The 19,905-nt window shown below is 50.3% G+C and overlaps 1 protein-coding gene across 1 annotated transcript; it reads right to left on the bottom strand.

The window, feature by feature from the left end:
* Positions 1 to 2,701: 2,701 nt before the first annotated feature.
* On the bottom strand, positions 2,702 to 19,307 carry ENDOD1 (endonuclease domain containing 1). Its single transcript, XM_033146150.1, has 2 exons — positions 18,417 to 19,307; positions 2,702 to 4,058 (listed from the first exon to the last, which is right to left on the bottom strand). Exons 1-2 carry the CDS (start codon positions 18,732 to 18,734, stop codon positions 2,931 to 2,933), a joined length of 1,446 nt encoding a protein of 481 aa, XP_033002041.1. The 5' UTR covers positions 18,735 to 19,307; the 3' UTR covers positions 2,702 to 2,930.
* Between the last annotated feature and the right edge of the window lie 598 nt (positions 19,308 to 19,905).

Genomic DNA, 19,905 nt, shown 5'->3' with positions numbered 1-19,905 from the left:
AACTCTTTTTGTGGGCAAATTAGGGAAAGATGGATCCTGTTGGTGGTTGTCAGCCATGCCACCTTTTAAGATTGAGTTGGGGAAACTGTGGCTTTCCAGTTGAACTCCAGCTCCCAGCTGCCCCAGCCAGTGTGGCCAATGGGCATGGGGGATGGAAGTTGGGCTATGTGCGGCACAGGGTTCTAAAGCACAGAACTGCCACCTTCCTTCTGCTGACACCGTGGTATGTGGCCAGGGATAAATTAAATAATAAAGATTGCTGTGAGAAGCCTCACTCTATAGAGGTAGTGAAAATACTATTTATTCACTTAGGTGGTGTTTCTATACCCACTCTCCATGTGAAACGTCTTGAGAGTGGCAAACAAAATTAGAAATAAAGGTTAGCAATAAATACATTGAACCAAAAATCCAATGAAAAACAGCAGCAGAGATCAAAGCAGAGAACCAGATTAAAACTCTTGACTTCAAAAGCGCTGGGCAAATAGAAAGATCCTCTCCAGGAACATGAAAGATATATGGGTTGGTGCCCTGCCAGTCGCCATGGGGAAAGCATTCCTGAGCAGCTCAAGACTTCTAAAGGCTTTTTAATTCCAAGTTTTCCATGAAGAGGGATTGATAATTGTAGCTCGGGGAGGAGGGTGGGCTAAACAATTCTTGGCACCCATAACAAACTGCTCCCAGAATCCTTTGAGGCAACCCATTACTGTTTCAAGAGGTATCGTAGTGCCTTAAATGGATCGTGTGAATGTGTGCATAGCGCTTGCAAGATTCAAGGTGCATCACATACATTATTCCTTTGCCTTACACACCTTCCTGTCAACATAATTATTTTCCATATTGTGGATGGAGGGGCTTGAGGTTGCCTAGTTTAGTTCATTGCAGAGATGACATTCAACCGGGAACTTCCCAGTCCATTACTCCATTTCTTAAACAGATATTCTACACCAGTATTGACCAGGTTCAACTAACTAACAACACTAGCAGAGGCTCACACAAGGACTTCCACTAGTGCAACAGGGCTGCCCCCCTTTCTCCCCACCCCTGTGCCCCCTGAAATTGGCTTGAGGGGGTTGGGAGAACCCCAGAACAGCACACAAGGGGAGGGGAGGGGAGATTGCTCCATCAGCGCTAGATTGAATTCCTCCCTGTAGGAACTCATTCTTCTACCTTCAAGGGACAGTAGCACATGACTTGCCAGCTGAAATGTTTTATGTGAGTCATTTTGGACTCACATCGGTCCATGGAGGCACAGGGGGCAATTCTGTGTCCAGGGCAGATCCAGCTCCATCTGATACGCAGGCTGAGATCCTACCTGCCTGTGGACTGCCTCGCCAAAGTTGTGCATGCTCTAGTTATCTTCTGCTTGGACTACTGCAATGCACTCTACGTGGAGCTACCTGGTGACCTGGAAACAGCAACTAATCCAGAATGCGGCAGCTAGACTGGTGACTGGGAGTGGCTGCCAAGACCATATAACTCCGGTCCTGAAAGACCTACATTGGCTCCCAGTACGTTTCCGAGCACAATTCAAAGTGTTGGTGCTGACCTTTAAAGCCCTAAACGGCCTCAGCCCAGTATACTTGAAGGAGCATCTCCACCCCCATCGTTCAGCCTGGACACTGAGAAGAAGAAGAAGAAGAGTTTGGATTTGATATCCCGCTTTATCACTACCCGAAGGAGTCTCAAAGCGGCTAACATTCTCCTTTCCCTTCCTCCCCCACAACAAACACTCTGTGAGGTGAGTGGGGCTGAGAGACTTCAGAGAAGTGTGACTAGCCCAAGGTCACCCAGCAGCTGCATGTGGAGGAGCGGAGACGCGAACCCGGTTCCCCAGATTACGGGACTACTGCTCTCAACCACTACACCACACTGGCTCTCAAGCGCTGAAGGCCTTCTGGCGGTTCCCTCACTGCAAGAAGTGAGGTTACAGGGAACCAGGCAGAGGGCCTTCTCGGTAGTGGCGCCTGCCCTGTGGAACGCCCTCCCATCAGATGTCAAGGAAATAAACAACTATCTGACTTTTAGAAGACACCTGAAGGCAGCCCTGTTTAGGGAAGTTTTTAATATTTTGACATTTTACTGTATTTGTAATATTTTGTTGGAAGCTGCCTAGAGTGGCTGGGGTATATATCATCATCATCATCATCATCATCATTATTATTATTTGCCTAAGGAGTAGGGGGGAAGGAGGAAGTAGTGCAAAAAAGTGCAAAAATAATTTTTTGCAATTAGTCAGAGCACTGGCCAGCCGAATGCTGTATCCTTTGCTTGACAGGGGCTCAACTGGAGTCTCAGATAGGGGTCTTTTCCAGCCCAGTTCTCTATTTTAACTAGAGATGTCAAAGATTGAATGTGGGACCCTTCACATGCCAAGGATGCTCTCTTATTATTGAGTTAAAGCCTAAACCAAAAAGGCAAATTTGGAAAGCGACTTTCCTCTCCATGGATAATTCTCGACTTAGAAAATGATTTCTTCAAAATCTCTAAAACCCCTTTCCCCCCAGTAAGGTTCTCTGCTTATGCTGTAAACTTACTACAAAGAGAAGCATTTTGGTGGCTTCAGTCACTGCAGAGGATTCTGTATCCACCATTTTCATATATTCTAGTAGAGAGGATGAAGGTTTCTCTCCTGTTCAGAGCTTTTCATGGTTCTCACAAGACTTGACATGAGACGGAAAGGTCAACCAGCCACCCAAAGTGCAACATTTTACAATAAGTGAACATTTAATTTTGCCATAAAATGCCCCTTCGGGAGGGGAAGGGGGCATGAAGCTCACCCATGTTACCAGAACATCGGTTCATTACTGTTAATGTCATCACAAATAAATACTTTATCGGAACAGCAGGAGATTAGCAACATATCGAAAAGTATTGCTTTGGGTTTTTTTTTCCAGAGTTGTTCATAGCCATTCGCTTGCTCACACCGCTTTTCAGGCTTCGGAAATCTTAGGAAGGAACTTTTTGGCTAAATGCGAAACGATGTAATTTAGGCCAGTCACAACGCTTGTTGTGGCATCAATTGCCAGTAAGAATAACCCACCAATGCCTGAGGCGATATCTCGGAGGACTGTAGGGACGGCACCCAGGGTGTAGAAAGGGAAGGACGCGATGTCTAGTATCACGTTCACAGGGATGCTGAGAATCTTGTACGTAATCATCAGGACGTTGTAGATGTTTTTGGCAATGCCGTTCAGGATGTTGACGGCCACCCGAGCCACGTCGACAAAGACGTTCAGAAGCGCTGTGGCAATTCCTTTGATGAAGGTGAAGACCCCTCTGACGATCATCTGGATGAGGCGCCACAGGAGAGAGAAGGTGTATCTCACAATCTGGCCAACCAAGTAGATGACCAATTTCAGCAGTTTGAAGATAGGGGTAACGATGAAATAAAACAACTTCTTCAGAAAGCCGTCCTCCTCCTTTGGTTGCGTGCTGGTGTGCTGGCCTGTGGTGGACTTCTTTGCTTGCGGCACCGGTTCCTTAGCTCGGACGTGTTTCACGGCATGGTGGACCTCCTCCAGTTTCTTGGGGTCGTGCCTGTCTTGGCCGCAGTGGTTCTTAAACAGTTGAGCTCCTGCATGGAGCTTCTTCTCAAGGGCTTCCACGGTGAGGTCTTCCAGGCGATTCTCAGCAGTTGCCTGCTTAATAAATCCCAAAGACCAGGCCTTGGAGCCATCATCGCAGCAGGCGGCCAGCCAGAGAGACTCGGGGACAGTGACTTTGTCCTTCACTTTGAGGTTGGAAGGAATTGCTCCGGAAACTAGATAGAGTCCCTTCCCATTGTCACAGTGTGGAGCCAAGGCCTCGCCTACTAGGCTCTCAATCTCCCAGTCCCATATCTCATGGAGGGGTGGGGTCAATGGCACCGCATTGGTCAGTGTGTAGGTGGCTATCTTGTGGTCGCCCTTATGAAGAGAACTAGGGTTTAGTTGCCCCCTCTCGTAGCCAGAATCCACGTAGTCTGCTGTGAGGGCCTGCTTCGACCCCAAGTTGTCCACTGAACCTGTGACCTCAACTTCCGGCATCATTCCTTCCAGGCCGTTTTCGGGATCATCGATCTGAAATGCAAACAAGAGAAATAACTGGATTTTAGAACAAAGGTCACTCATTAAATTTCTCAGGCCCTATGTGCAATGTCCTGGACGATCCAGATTCTAGAAATCTTAAGACTGTCTAATTTCAACATTTACATTTTGTCTCAAGCCTTTAAACAAGAACAACGAAAGTTTGTGATTTAAAACTTGCCAGCCATTTCTCTAATTGAGCACAAAACCATACACAGGGCTTCACCTGAAGTTCAGTGTTTGTCGTATGTCTGAAGTCTTGAATTTTATTAACGTATTAACGTCAAAACCTGACATTGAAAAATTTGCAATTCATGCAGTCTAACTTTATGGTTCAAAAACTTTTTCATCACCATCCAAGGTTCTATAAATCTCAATATTGGATCATGGGCGTAGCCGGGGGGGCAGCGGGCAGCTGCCCCCCATCAAGTAAATAAATAAAAATACTTAGCTCACAAACGCGTCACAGATAGCTTGGTTCTGCTCTCCTAATATACCAGTAAATCCTGGCTACATCTATGCACTGGATTGCATCCAACTAATTGCTACTCAGAGTAGACCCATTGAAATGAATGCATGTTTACTTCAATGGGTTTACTTTTGAGTAGGACTAGCATTAGATACAACCAATCATATTTAAAAGACACACTGGTAGTTACTGCTGTCTCCAGAGTGCCACAAATTACAGAGATACACTTACTGTTACACACGTTTATTTATAAAACCTCTGTATGTTGATACAGTCAACAGTATCCCCAGTAACGCTGCTACCTTTTAATATGAGACCTATTCCTCACTTTTCCTTCAGGGCTTGCTGACCCTTTGTATCTCTATTCCTAGATTGTCCCGCAAAGCCACACCCCTTGCAAGGTTATTACAATAACAAAAAGTTATTACAATTCCAGCCAAACTGGCAGTTCTCCCTTCCCTTACAGAAACTGATCTGAAGAAGTGTGCATGCACACGAAAGCTCATACCAAGAACAAACATAGTTGGTCTCTAAGGTGCTACTGGAAGGATTTATTTATTTTTTATTTTGTTACAAACATCCTGACAACCTCATTTCATTGAGTAGCAGCATTCCATGCCAACTTGTCCAATCAGTGCCTTTGCCACAAGCAGTGTACATACACAGCTTTTTGCCGGGTTCAGATTATTACATAGGTTGAGAATACATTTCTCCTGAGTCACCTAAAGGAATGTGCCTATTCCAGAGGTCTCTAGTAGCAAAGTGACTGCTAGGGTGACCTTTTCCAAATGACACTGTTAACAGCTTGATTTGTGTGTGTGATGCAGAGATTGCATCAGAACCAGCTTTTGGAACAACTCACTTATGCATACAAATGAATGGAATGTCAGGGAGTCAACGTGAATCATGGCCAATCGGCCTCCATCCTTAGAGCCATTCCTGGAATGTGCATAATCTAGCCTTGTACTTCATAGCTCACCTGGTACCCAGAGGCAATCAGGAATTCCATACAGGTGAGTGAGTGGTTTGGTGGAGGAAGTCTGGGTCCATCTCTTGCCTTCTCTCTCATTGCTAGTCCACTTGGCTTCCATGCAAGCCTTGAAGGCAGAAGAGCCCTTTCCTCTGTGACCACCATGGCTGGCAGAGGAGAGACAAATCATTCCACCCATCCCAACAGTTTGGTTGGTAGTAGTCAATTTTCTTTTTTTTTAACTGCCCTGCAAGTAGCCCGAATTCTCATGAGGACTATGGAGGAAGGGACTTCCTTCTGTTACAACCAGCATGGACATGCAAACTAGTAGCTTCTTAGTTGGCTGGTAAAAAGAAGAAGCAGGCTAGTAACGTCTGTGGGCTTATTTGCAAGGCTGTCATAGTCCTTCTGATGCTACTGTGTAATTTCTAAGAAGACAAAGACGGGGGCTCCAGCCATCCTGCAAGCGTTAGTCTCCCCACCTTGTCCTTAACTCCAGATCTTTGGCTGGGAGTTGTTGAGTCTCTAGGATGAGGATGGGGTGGGGTAACTTCTGACCTTCCAGATGTTACCGACTTCAAATTCCATCACCCTAACCATTGCCATGCTGGCTGGGGCTGATGTGTTGTTGGTAGCCACTGGGACATTTTGTAGTGAATTCCTCATTTTGCCTGTCCTCTTGAACCACCCAATACTCAACTTCATTGGGTGTCCCCAAGTTCTAGTATTATGAGTGAGGCAGAAAAACCATCTCTCTATCTGCTTCATCCACTCCTCCAGTCTCTCTTACTGCTTTACGTATTCCAGGACAGCGCATGGCTGTTCCTTGTCTCCAGGGCTGATTCCTAGCTCAAAAACCAAGCCCTGCCTGCTGCTAATCAGGTTAGCTCCTTTTAGATTTAACAGGCAGAAGCATCCCCCTGCGCCGTCTGCTTCTGACGGCTGCCTGCAATTACAGAAGCATCTGGACAATGTTCTTCCCTTCTTCTCTTCCTAATGAGGGAGCAGGAGCTGTTTATGCCGTGAAGGATGGTTCCCGATTGCTGCAGTTGCTTAACAACTGGTTAGCTGTGCTGCGGTTGCCTAGCAACCACCCGGTCCTCACCCACATCCCTCCTCTCCTTCTCCAGCTCCTGTAAAAAGGACGACACTAAGCTCGATAATGATGGGTACCAGCTTGCTGCAAGGGGAGAATGCTTCTCAGCACCCAGACTACCACCACCATGCAAAAGCACGCACAGCCCCGCCAGCCATGGCTACCAGCCCAAACAGGAGTTGGAGGAGCCTCTTCTGTTTCACTAATTACAATTATAATCCCACCAATGTGTGGTTACCATTTCCCAGGGACAGTCCCTGGATTTACAAATCTGTCCCCGGACAAAATCCGTCCCTGGAATGTCCCCAGATTTCATTTAATGTCCCCGGATTTATATTTTAAGTGTTGTAGATTTATTAGTAGGGAATGAATGTTGCGTGACTGGTTGAACGGCACAAGACACATCCATATGGGGACTTCCGGCGAGGCAAAATGGCGGGCGCCACGGCAGCAAGCAGCTCCCGAAGCCAGCCAGAGCCAACTGCGCTACCAGGCTAGCTCCGGGCTGCTAAGACTGCCACTGCCAAGGGGGAACTGGGGACGCCTGACGCGTCAACTGGGGGAACCAATGACCTCCCCACCCCCACGACCCAAATCAAGCCGGGAGCAAGAGTGCCTGGCCACCTGACCGACTGCCCAGCGGCGCTCTGGGGCCAGAAAAATCCCGAAGCCGACGCAGGGAGAAGGAGAAGGAAGAGAAAGAGGAAGGAGAAAAAAGAGGGGAGCCCCGACCTTGCTACGCCGCTGAGGAGGAGAGGTAGGAGAGCACCGGGAGGGCAAGGACACGTGGCCGAGCCCAGGCCTGACCTGAGCCTACTCCACGGTGGCTAATGCTCCAAGAGAGCAGGCCAGGGCCCAGAGGAAGGCCACGCGACAGAGGAGACCACAGAAGAGAAGGTATTACTTCTTTTAAAAAAGAAACCCAAACTTTTTAAAATAAATTTTTTCCCCTTTTCCAAAAAAAAGTGTCCCTGGATTCTTTGAAAAAAATCTGGTAACCTTACACCAATGAGCCCTGTGGTTCCCAAGTGGGCACTCATCCAGGCCCTGCCTAGATGCAGAGCTGTTTCGCTTCAGCCAAGAGGTGGCCTCATGTGCCCTTCGGACACAGCCTGCGGCTACCTGCCAAAACTGGAGGGGGGCACCTGGGAAGACCACACAACTGTTATTTTAGGCCACATGTGCACTAAACATTTAAAGCAGCATCATACCACTTTAAGCAGTCACTGGTTCCCTCAAAGGGTGTTAAGGGTGCCGAACGTTTTCGGGAAAGACCTATTCCCTGTACAGAGCTACAATAGCCAGAGCAGTTTAACAATCAAGCTCTCCTTCCCAGGGAACTCTGGGAATTGTAGTTCTGTGAGGAGAATGGGGATCTCGGGGGGGGGGCCTACATTTGGTCCTGGATATTGCTATTGGAACAGAAGCATGGGGTAGAAATTATCTTAAAGAAACACACATTATTGCTGCCAAAATGGAATCTAATGCCTTGGGTACCACCATTTCCCCCCACTATATTGGGAGAGGAGGGGCTGTGTACCTGTGTCCACTGTTTGCTAGTTTTATACTCATTCACTTTTATAAGCCGAACAGCAGCCTGGGTTCATTCTCAAATTGCAGCCTATATATTAAGTTTCAGATAAGTGATCCAAAGTTTTCTTCACGTAACTAAATACTTGGAACTAGGAAAAGTGGGGCAGCAACTGCTATTTACTACTGATATATCGCTGCCAACTTTTATCTCTTTATTGCGTATGTCTCAGCCCCCTGCCCAACTCGGTCAGAAATGCAGGTAAGTGTTATTCCCTCTTTATAGATGTGAAGCCGAGGAAAGAAAGGCCTGCTCTCCAAATGCAGTGCTTTGCCCACTGCGACACTTGGGAAGTGACGTCACCGAAATCAGCCTTCCCCAACCTGTCGCTCTCCTGGTTTTCAGACTACAATTCCCATCAGCCCCTGTCAACACACCGGGGCTGATGGGAGTTGCAGTCCCAGACACCTAGAGAGCCACTGGTTATGGAAGACTGACCGAAATCATAGTCTGGAGCCACTGCTGCTTCACCAGAGATGGTTGAAGGGGGTGAAATGGGTTAAGCAGCTGGAGAAAGAGAATCTCCTGGTCAGTCAGAGGGGAATGGGAAGTTAGGTGCTGAAGAGTAGGAGGAAATTCAAGGTCCCTTATTACATATCTGTCAAGTTTCGGATTTGAAAATAAGGGATCAGCAGTCTCACCTATCCCGGGGACAGTCACATGGCAGTGGTGGGCGGAGCCAGAAGCAAAAGTGGGCGGGGCAGCAATGTAAACTCCAAGCGGGCTCGGAGCAGAGCAAAGAGGAGGGCAGCCATCAAAGAGGAGGGCAGCCATGTGCTCCGCGCAATGGAGCCCCATTGTCTTCTTGTCTGATCCCATCAAAACAGGACAGGAAGCAGCAGCTGCTCAAAGGCAGCCAGGCTCCGCCCACCAGCTAACCCTATTGGCCGGCTGAGGGGCTCGGCGGCAACAGATAGGGGCGGATGCAGGGGGAGGAATACACCCCCCTGTAAGCACGGGAAACGGCTCCCACTTGCTTTGAGGGCTGAGGGTTTTCTCTCCAAGTAGGCGAGGTTTTTCCACCCAGTCCCTGGCCAGCAGGGGAGGAGCTGCTTCCATTAAAAATGGGAAATTTAAGGGAAATAAAAAATAAGGGAGAGCAGCGGGAAAATGCTTGAAATAAGGGAGAATCCTGGGGGAAACGGGATACTTGACAGCACTGCCTTATTAGAATATGTAGAGGAATATTTAGGATTCCAAAGGGAAGAGGCAATGTACTCAAAAGCTGGGACTAGGGAGGGGTTGACAAAACAGAGAACTAACCCCCACCCCCAACCCAAGCTGAATTCCTGCAGCTTAAAAAGCTGCATACATGGCAGACGTTCCACAAGTTAAGCCTTTCCCCATCACATAATCCTGACACAGGGGGAAACTTTACCTGTTGAACCCATGCCTGCTGGTGTTGAAAGAGCCTTAAGAGAGAGAGAGAAAGCGGCCCGTAGGCACAGACTACAGTGATAGGGGAAGAAAGGTAAGAACATGACATGAGCCCTCCTGGATCAGACCAAATTTCCTTCCAGCTCCACATCCTGTTTCCGGTTCTGTCTGCCGAGGCAGAAGCACCCAGGAAGGCCACAAACAAGGCATGAGGTAGTTAACGCCACTCCCTCTCAATTCGTTCCTAGCACCTGATATTCTCAGGTAGCTTGCAGGGAGGCCCAGCGATCACAGTGGTTTCTAGACTTAACCTCTATGAAATTGCCTAATACATAACACACACAGAGCTAAGCTACTGCCCACGGCCCTGGAAAAAAGCATTCTTTAGCAACAATGTGTGTACAACACATGGACGTGGGTAGCTGAACAGGAGCATAAGCAAGGACATCTTATCTTGTGCCACTGCTGTTGTGCGAGCAGATGTTGTCCTTTTGTCTGCGGCTTTCTGCCCTTTTCGTCTTGAACACACGGCTATTAAAAATTAATGTCCATTACTCTCGCTGGTATTTAGAAAGGCTATTTGGTATTTCAAGGGCTGGGGTAGAGCATGTGCTTTGCCCCCTTGACTGTAATCTGATGCGGGTCCCCAGCAATTAAAGCCTCTGCAATCTCACAGAGAAGATGTCCTGACTTATGTCACTCGCCACAGCTCTGGGGCTACTTCTGCACCCAGCACTGTCATGCAGTTCCTCAGGTAGAACGGGTCCAGAACACATCCCACGGCACTCCTCTGTATCCTCCCTGATCAGAACAAAATAAAATAAAAAATTCCTTCCAGTAGAACCTTAGATACCAACTAAGTTTGTTCTCATACCAAGAACAAACTTAGTTGGTCTCTAAGGTGCTACTGGAAGGAATTTTTTTATTTTATTTTGTTTCGACTATGGCAGACCAACACGGCTACCTACCTGTAACTGGAACTCCCTGATCAGATCAGACCAGTACCAGGCAGCTAGGGGAGGGATCTGATGCACTTTGTGTTTAAATGCAAACTTATCTAAATTTGCACTTTTCAGAACAATGCACGGACCAAGAAAGCACTGCCGACCTCCAAATTTCACGTTTCCCCAAATTTGCTGCACAGTTCTCCAGGTTAGCAATGTGTACAGAGAGGCACACACGAAGGTAAAATGTACACACCACTTGGTTGCGAAAAACCTCAAAGCGGCTTGCAAAAGAGGAAACTACTAGTAAAGTTTTAAAACCGTACCTTAAAACATATAAAATTTAAAATACTAAATGCTAAAACGACAAAGTGAGGTTGGCACATTCGCCCATCCCGAGCCGCGTCACCATGACGACAACCGCATCACGAATGATTGGCGACACTTTTCAGTGTGGGCAAGTCTTCTCAACTTGGAATGAGAATGCCCAAGTGCAAAACCTCACTCAGGCCTGTTTCAGACGTGCCGGTGTTTCCTTGCACTTAATTGCTCCATGCTTGGAGCCCGTTCCCACATGCAAGCCCCTCTGTTTGCCTTCCCTACCCTCGAATGCTCCACTGACCGCTGAATTTGTGATCTGCCTCCACTGAGAAACATTGGCTTTCAGGTGGGAGTAAGAAAGCACCGTCCACAGCTTTTAGCTCATTTAGACGTGCAACAAGCCACCATCTGACACTGCAGTTATCAAGCGACGGGTGTTGCGTGCGTGTAACAGGCCACTGCCATCCAGTTTGACAGGCAGGTTGCAGCAATCTGGCTCTCTCCCAGCGTGAGGCAGAAAATGCAAAAGAAAGCAAGTTCGGGAACTGAAGAAAAGAGCAACCAATCTCTTCAGCAAACACACCCTCCCCGCAACCTTGGGTTTCAGCTGTGCCCTGCACGCACCACAGCAACATTTCTTATTTCAAAATACTGTATTGTTTTCCGGCAACCTCACCAGACACACCTTCCCCCCCTGGGCTAGCTGGCTGAGAGCTCTCTGCACATTCCTCTACCACTCCCCGAGAGGACTGAGGAAGTGGAGAATGCCTCTTAAGAACATGAGAAGAGCCCGCTGGTTCGGGTCAAAAGCCCATCAAGTCCAGCATCCTGTTCTCACAGTGGCCAACCTGATGTCTCTGGGAATCCCCCAAGGAGAACCTGGGTACAACAAAAGTCTTTCCCACCTGGGGCTGCCAGCAACTGGTGTTCAGAGGCATGCCACCTCTGGCAGTGCAGAAAGAACACAGCCATATAGTAACTGTTGATTAGCCTAATTCTCCATTAATTTATCTAATCCTGAGTTTCTCTAGCTGTATGGGGACTACAATTCCCATCATCCCTCACCAATGGTCCTGCTAGCTGGGAGTTGTAGTTCAAAAACAAACAAACAAACCACAAAAAACAGCTGGAGACCCAAGTTTGGGAAACCCCGATCTAATCCTTTTTTTTTTTCAAGCCATCCAATTTTGTGGCGATTGCTGCCTCTTGCGAGAGAAAACTCCACAGTTCAACGACGCACCGTATGGAGCAGCGTTTTCTCTCGCCCGTCCTGAATCTTCCAACAAAGTCAGTTTTGCTGGATGCCCCCAAGTTTTAGTATTACGAGGGAGGAGAAACTTCTCCCTGCACCAGCTCCACGCTAAAAAGCCTCTTCCCTCCTGTGGTGAGATAATTGGCCCACAGCTGACAGCCCTAAGAGAGCCAGACTGACAGTGACATCATTGGGGGGGAGAAAGGCTCTGTGGCTGGCATGCCAGTTTTGTATCTCTGGGGTTTTGCTTCCTCAAGGTCCCAGGAGGCAAGTAGTATCTGCCTCCGAATGTTCCTGCTAGCCCTTCTCCCCCACCCCCCTTGGGGCTAGCAGGAAGTGTCCCTTTCCAGTTCAGTGCAGCTGAAAGGGGGGGGGGTCCTTGCAGAGCATCAGCTGGCACAGGCGCTTGCCTAAAAGCATCGCTGCCATACAGGCTAATGGCCTCCCCAGACAATGCCCCTCTTGAAGCCTCTGCAGACGGCTCTGTTGCCGATGAGCAGGGGGGGCAATGACAATGGGATGTGTTTGTGTGCAAAGAATAGCTGGCAATCGCCCACCCCTCTTGCCTTTTCCTTCACTATTCATTTCCTTCTGTCTGTTTGGAGAAGACTATTTGTGTACGGCAGGGGTCAGGGCAGAGGTTGGCACCATTCTTGGCTCCCTGGGGAGGCAGCCTCCACCTCCTTCCTGTGGGAACCAGAGTCATGGTCAGAGGTCCTCCAAGAAATCAGCAACGACAGACACTCTTTCCTGGAAGGACAAACTGCACACACCCCTATTTTGTCCTCAAAAGGGATACAGTGGTACCTCGCAAGACGAAATTAATTCGTTCCGCAAGACTTTTCGTCTTGCGGAAATTTCGTCTTGCGAGGCACCGTTTCCCATAGGAACGCATTAAAATTTAATTAATGCGTTCCTATGGAAAAAAAGTCAGGGAGTGCCGGTCGGAAGGGGCGCCGGCCGGCACCGGAGCCGCGCGGCGCCGCATTTTAAGGCTGCAGCGAGCGAACTGTTCGCCCGCTGCAGCTTTAAAATGCGCCGTAGCTAAAAAGGCTTACCTTTTGGCTCCGGTGGGGGGGGGGGTTTCCGAGTCGCGTCCGCCATTTTGGATCGACTCAGACATGCGCAGTCGATCCAAAATGGCGGGCGCGACGCGGAAAACACCCCCCCACACCGGAGCCAAAAGGTAAGCCTTTTTAGCTGCGGCGCGACGCCGCGTTTTAAAGCTGCAGCGCTCACTGGAGCCTTAAAACGCAGTGCCGTGCCGGTCGGGAGGGCTTACCTTTTGGCTCCGGTGTGGGGGGGGTGTTTTCCGCGTCGCGCCCGCCATTTTGGATCGACTGCGCATGTCTGAGTCGATCCAAAATGGCGGGCGCGATGCAGAAAACACCCCCCCCACCACCGGAGCCAAAAGGTAAGCCTTTTTAGCTGCGGCGCGACGCCGCGTTTTAAAGCTGCAGCGCTCGCTGGAGCCTTAAAACGCGGCGCCGTGCCGGTTGGGAGGGCTTACCTTTTGGCTCCGGTGTGTGGGGGGGTGTTTTCCGCGTCGTGCCCGCCATTTTGGATCGACTGCGCATGTCTGAGTCGATCCAAAATGGCGGGCGCGATGCAGAAAACACCCCCCCACCACCGGAGCCAAAAGGTAAGCCTTTTTAGCTGCGGCGCGACGCCGCGTTTTAAAGCTGCAGCGCTCGCTGGAGCCTTAAAACGCGGCGCCGTGCCGGTCGGGAGGGCTTACCTTTTGGCTCCGTTGTGTGTGGGGGTGTTTTCCGCGTCGCGCCCGCCATTTTGGATCGACTGCGCATGTCTGAGTCGATCCAAAATGGCGGAGGCGACGCGGAAAACACCCCCCCCCACACCGGAGCCAAAAGGTAAGCCTTTTTAGCTATGGCGCGATGCCGCGTTTTAAAGCTGCAGCGCTCGCTGCAGCCTTAAAACGCGGCTCCGGCGGCTCACAGTGGTACCTCGCCAGACGAATTCGTCTTGCGAAAAACAGCCATAGACGAATTCGTCTCGCGAGTCAACTAAAAACTCGCAAAACCCTTTCGTTTTGCGAGTTTTTCGTTGTGCGAGGCATTCGTCTTGCGGGGTACCACTGTATTGGGAAAGGTTCAGAAGAGGGCAACCAGAACGGTCAAGGGGTCGGAGCAGCTCCCCAATGAGGAAAGGTCACAATATTTTTAGTTTAGGGGGGAAAGCCAAGTAAAGAGGCGAAGGCATGATTGAAAGGGATGGGGAGAAAGTGTGTGGATCTCCCTCATAATACTAAAACTCGGGGCCATTCAATTAAGACAAATGTTGGAAGATTCAGGAGAGACAAAAGAAAGCAGTTTCTTCATGCAACGTAGAGTTAAAACTAGGGGATTTGGTCCTGCAAGGTGTTGCGACGGCCACCAAGCTGCTATCTGGAGATTCCAGGGATTGAACCTGGGACATTCTGCTGCAAAGCATGATTCTCTACCACTCAGCTATGAGCCTTCCTCCTGTGTTCCTGCATCCAATGATTTTCTCAAGGCACAGGAAGTCTTGACAACTACGCATGTGCATCCTTCTCAGCAATCATGCCCAAGCCGCTGCAGTGCACGCTGCAAGAACAGCCCCACCCATCTCAGTGACTTGTGCGGTTTTAACCTCTCCTCCACTGAGCCTGGGAACAGGCAACAGCAGCAAGCACAGCTCTGGAGAGGCAGCTAGGAATGTAAGGCTGGCTCTGTGCCACAGCCCGCCTGTGGTCCCGCCTACTTTCGCCCAGGTGCGCCACAAACGTCTGCAGCTCCTGTCACCTCTGAGCCCCTTGCTGCAGATTGGCTACTCGAACTTTAGGGCACTTGGCTCTGTCTGCAGTACAGTAGCACCTCGGCTTACGTTACCCTTTGGTAACGTAAACTTCGGGTTGTGAAAGCGGCAAATCCAGAAGTGTTTCACCGTGGGTGCATGTGCAGAAACGCTCTACTATGCTGCGCACATGTGCAGAAGCAGTCCTTCAGGTTTCAGAAACCTCGGAATCCAACCGGAGCTCCAGAATGGATTCCGTCCACAGAGGTACCACTGTATACATTTAAAGCAGCGTTATACCACTTTAAGCAACCATAAAGGTAAAGGTAAAAGGGACCCCTGACCATTAGGTCCAGTCACCGACGACTCTGGGGTTGCGGCGCTCATCTCACTTTATTGGCCAAGGGAGCCGGCGTACAACTTCCGGGTCATGTGGCCAGCATGACAAAGCCGCTTCTGGCAAACCAGAGCAACACACGGAAACGCCGTTTACCTTCCCGCCAGAGCGGTACCTATTTATCTACTTGCACTTCATGCTTTTGAACTGCTAGGTTGGCAGGAGCAGGGACCGAGCAATGGGAGCTCACCCCATTGCGGGGATTCGAACCGCTGACCTTCTGATCGGCAAGCCCTAGGCTCTGTGGTTTAACCCACAGCGCCACCCACGTTGCAACCATAGCTTCCCCCAAAGAATGACTGCAAGTGTCACTGGACTACAACTTCCATCATTCTCTGATTAATGGCCATGCTGGCTGCTGGGGATGATGGGAGTTGTAGTCTAACAACATCTCGGAGGGGCCCCCACCTCTGGTTTAGCTAAGAGTGCCGAGGTTTCTTCTGCCTGTAGATGTGACCCAAAAGGAGGAAACTGAGCTGGGCTATTATTTCCCTCCAGCATAGGTGTGCAGCCGTGTGACAATGCCTCTACTTTTTGATAGTTCTTTGCCTGCCATACAGGTGTTGCAGGTGCAGTAGTCTTGCTGGATGCGGAAAGAAATGTTGGCAACCGTGCCAGATGTTAGGGGAAGGTGGTGATCATCCCTAACAACGCTCACCTGGTTTCTTGGGTTTTTCTTAATTATACATATTGGGGAGAAAGAAACTGTGTTCACCCAGGTGTGTTATGGGACTTCTGGTCCACTGCTTATGCTGCTTGGGGAAGATGGGAATTGTAGTCCAACAACATCTGGAAGGCCAAAGGTCCCCCACATCTGGTGGGGTGGGGTGTGTGTGGGGTGTGTGTGTGTGTATGCTGAGGCCAGTGTTCTGCTCCTCTTGCCTGCTAAGAGACTCCATCAGTACACTTTCTAATTGCCTTCCTGAGGTAGCTACTTCCCAAAGGGAGCAAACGAAGCACCATAATTTAAAAGATGGCGCAAATTTGCACCTGCCAGTTTACATGAGCAGATGCAAATTTAGAAGCAATTGCTTCAGATTAAACAGAAATACAAGGCGCCGCTCCACAGCGAGGAAGACTGACCTGGGTGCAGCTGCTCAATCTGCTTTCTAGGTGCTCACGGCTGATGGGCAACTTTGCGGCCTTTTCTAGGCAGCCTACACCCCATAGATATGAAGTTCATATGCCACCACCCCTGGCAAAGAACCTGAGAACTGTAGCTTACTCCTCACAGAGCTGGAACTCCCAGCACGCCAATTCCCAGGATTCTCTTTGGGTCTTGTATGCAGCCTTGTTCTCCCTTCTTGGGGCTTTTTATCCTTAAGCCAGGATTGGACCCAACAGCCTTCCAAACTGAAAACTCTCATCTGTGAAGTAGGCGCTGTAGTTCCCAAGCTTTTGCAGCGGGGCTTTATTTTTAATTTCCCTTCCTTGGGGAATCTCAAATAACATCCCAAGGCTTCTCTTTCCCATTCATCCACCTGGCCCAAGCATGGCTTTGCCAGTCTCAGCCTAGATCTCCCTGACAGAGCTATGATCCCCAGGGCAGTTTAACAATCAACCCCTCTTCTAAAGGGAACTAGCTCCGTGAGAGGAATAGGTGCGTCCTGACACTCTCAACATCCCTGAGGGCACATTCAAGAGGCCCCTACATGGGTGTAACATGGGTGTATTCCTTGGCAAGTCGCTCGATGGACCGCTGTAAGCAGCATGGGTCCACTTTAAGGTGGAAGAGAGTACCAGCATGAATAATGAACTGGGAGCCCCGGGTTCAAATCCCCGCTCACGATACGCAACGGGTGGCTTTTGGGTGACACCGCCTTTCAACCCAACCAAACTCGCAGGGTTGTTGAAGAGTATAAAATGGGACTGCCATGAATATGGGCTAAATGCGGAGAGGGCCAACGGAAAAGACACACAGAGCCGCCGCCACCCCATGTGAACAATCCTCCCCCTGACATCATTGTGCTCTGAATCTCGCAGCACAAAGTAATGTGCTTTCGGATACGCTCTCGATGCGCAAGGGGAGGAGGAGAACCTTACTGCTGTTGGAATTGGCAGTCGGAGTAGACAGGTGGGGGAGAGAAGAGAGAAGCCGGTATAACCGTCACTCCAGAATGCAGCAAACACTTCCATCAGAACGATACACAGGTAAAAAAAAAAGAAGGAGCCAGGATTGGTTATAGCTCAGAGATCACATGTGAAGCTACGTCTTCCGCACACAAACCCAGCACAACGGTGCCGCACTAGAGGCCTGGCGTCTCAGCCAGCAGAATAATCAAGAGGGCTCTGAAGGCTGGCTTGCTGGCTTACCACATTTTGAAGTAATGGCCATTGCCTTCTGAAGTGGGAGGGAGGGGAGCTCTCCAAAGGCCATTAAATGCCTAGCCTCCAATGACCTAAGTGCACCCCTGCTTGGTGATACCCTCCTGCGTCCTCCCTCCTTCCCACAGTGGCAAAGAGCAAAGCAAGGAGGCTACAGCCAATCCTCTCTTGTTGTTTCCAGCAGCAGGTCTGTCCAGCGGCATGCTGCCTCCCCACAGCCCCATCCTCTCCTGCTTACAGGCTTCCTTCCCGCAGGCACCTGGTTGGCCAAGTCGAGACCAGGGCGCTGGACCAGGCAGGCCACTGGCCTCATCCAAGTACCAGGCTCTGTTCTGATGCCTAATCCCTTTCTTCGAAGAAGAAGAAAAGCCATCTCCTCTTGTGGCAGCAAGTTCCAAAGCCAATAGCTTTCGTTAAGTAACAGTTTCACAGCAAGCTGCCCTGACCTAGTGCTTTGCAAAATCCACTCCCCCTGCCCCCCCCATTTATTTATTTATTTATTAAATTTGTATACTGCCCTATACCCGTAGATCTCAGGGCGGTTCACAACGTAATATCGCAGAATAAAAAACAGAAAACTGGCCAGCTCACACTGTTCCTATAATTTAACTGTTTTAACTGTTTTAAAATATGAATTTTAGATTGTAACCCAGCCTTGGAACTGCTGGAGGAGGACAGATATTGTGTGTGTGTGTGTGTGTGTGTGTGTGTATAATAACTAAAATGTGTATATCGGCCTTCATCCAAAGATCACTGGGCAATTCACAACATATTGATAGAAATCATCATCATCATCATCATCATCAGTAATACCACCCGCCGCCTCCCTCCTCACCTGCGGCTCCACCAGCCATCTCTCTTCCCCGCTCTGGTCGCCTCCCGTGTACAGAAAAGCCGCGTAAAGGGGGATTCTGTCCCGCGTGCTGTAGAGGGTGGCGAAGCGCGGCTCTTGGTTGTATTTCTGGCAGATCTTCACGTGCTCTTCCCCGGGCTGCCCCGGGAGCCCCTCGGGGGGCGTCCGCTGGTAGAAGAAGCCGTCGCAGTCTCCGAAGCCCGCTGCTTCTTCTCCTCCCTTCGTCGCCACCACCTCGCCCTGCGCCCAGCCGGCCAAGGCCAGCGCCACGGCCACGAGCAGAGGCAGCGAGGTCCGCATCTTTCCTGCGCAGCGCCGAGGATGCCTTAAGTTTCTCCCGGGGCAAGAAGGAGAGGGTGCGATCCGTTTGGCTCTTCTTGGCAGCGGAGGGGAAAGAAGGGGAAATAAGTGAAGGGCGAAGCGCGAAGGGACGCCGATATAAGACCAGACGCTGCTGCGACAGAGGCGCGCGGGTGTGTGTGCGTGTGCGTGTGTGTGCGCGCGCCTGGGCGCGCGGCGCAGCCTTTAAAGGAGGGAAGTGAAATCCGAAACCGCAGGCAGGCGCGAGGCGGCTTTCCGCGCGCAGCGCCAACACGTGGTGACACACGCCGCAAAAGCGAAAATGGGCGCTCTGCACGCGCTCAGAGGCGTGCAGGCCGCAGATCGGGAAGAGGGAGGAAGGAAGGGGAGGGGAGAAAGAAATATCCCGAGTTATTGCCTCCCTTACGTCACTAGGTCAGCGCCAGGCTATCTTCCCCTCTCTTTTTGGCTCCGGGCCACGGCTGGTGTCAGGCGGAGGGAGAAGAAGAAGCGATAGGATGGGTGGAGAGAGGACCGCATTGCAGTGGGGATCCCCAGCAGCAGCAGCAGCAGCAGCAGCACGCCTTTCGGGTGGCTTGGCCAGAATCTCCTCGCCGCGCGCCCATGCAGCACCCTGCCTGCCCGCCCGGCCCTGCCTGCCTGCTTGCCCCCCACTTAGGGGGAAAGAGAGACGAGGCTGCAGCGGGTCAGTGGCTCCGGCTAAGCCGATCATGGCGCGCTTGCAATGCCCTTCCTCCCTGCGGGTCACAGGGAGGGGTTTTTACGCAGCAGCAGCAGCGCGCGGGTTTTGCGCGCAGTGGCTGAGCAGCATAATGCCCACCCCCCACCCCCTCCATCAAAGTCAAGGTGGCCCAAGGCTGGAGAAGGTGCTTCGGCGCCCGAGGGAGAAAATCCCACAGCCAGGAGCCCTTTCCCTTGTACGGGTTAAAAAAAAGTGCAACAATAAAGTAAATAAGTAGCAGTTTGCTGCTCTTGCATGAAACCTGAAATCAGCTGCCTGGGGCGGCGGCGTAAAAGGAAGCTGCCTTAAACCGAGTTAGCTGTCTTAAGTCCATCAAGCTTTGTATTGTCTACACTGACAGGCAGCAGCTCTCTTAAGGTTTCAGGCAGAGATCTCTCCCAGTTCAATCTGGAGGTGGCTAGGATTGAA

The sequence above is a fragment of the Lacerta agilis genome, chromosome 4, assembly GCF_009819535.1.
Source record: "Lacerta agilis isolate rLacAgi1 chromosome 4, rLacAgi1.pri, whole genome shotgun sequence".
In the NCBI taxonomy this organism is placed as follows: domain Eukaryota; kingdom Metazoa; phylum Chordata; class Lepidosauria; order Squamata; family Lacertidae; genus Lacerta; species Lacerta agilis.
Note: the sequence above shows the minus strand (reverse complement) of the source record. Positions and strands in the feature narration are given on the sequence as shown.

Excerpts from the sequence above, each read along its gene's own strand:
- ENDOD1 (XM_033146150.1), bottom strand. The coding sequence starts at position 18,734 with ATGCGGACCTCGCTGCCTCTGCTCGTGGCCGTGGCGCTGGCCTTGGCC. Across the intron at positions 4,059-18,416 it reads GATGGCTGGTGGAGCCGCAG|ATCGATGATCCCGAAAACGG; the intron begins GTGAGGAGGGAG and ends TTTGCATTTCAG.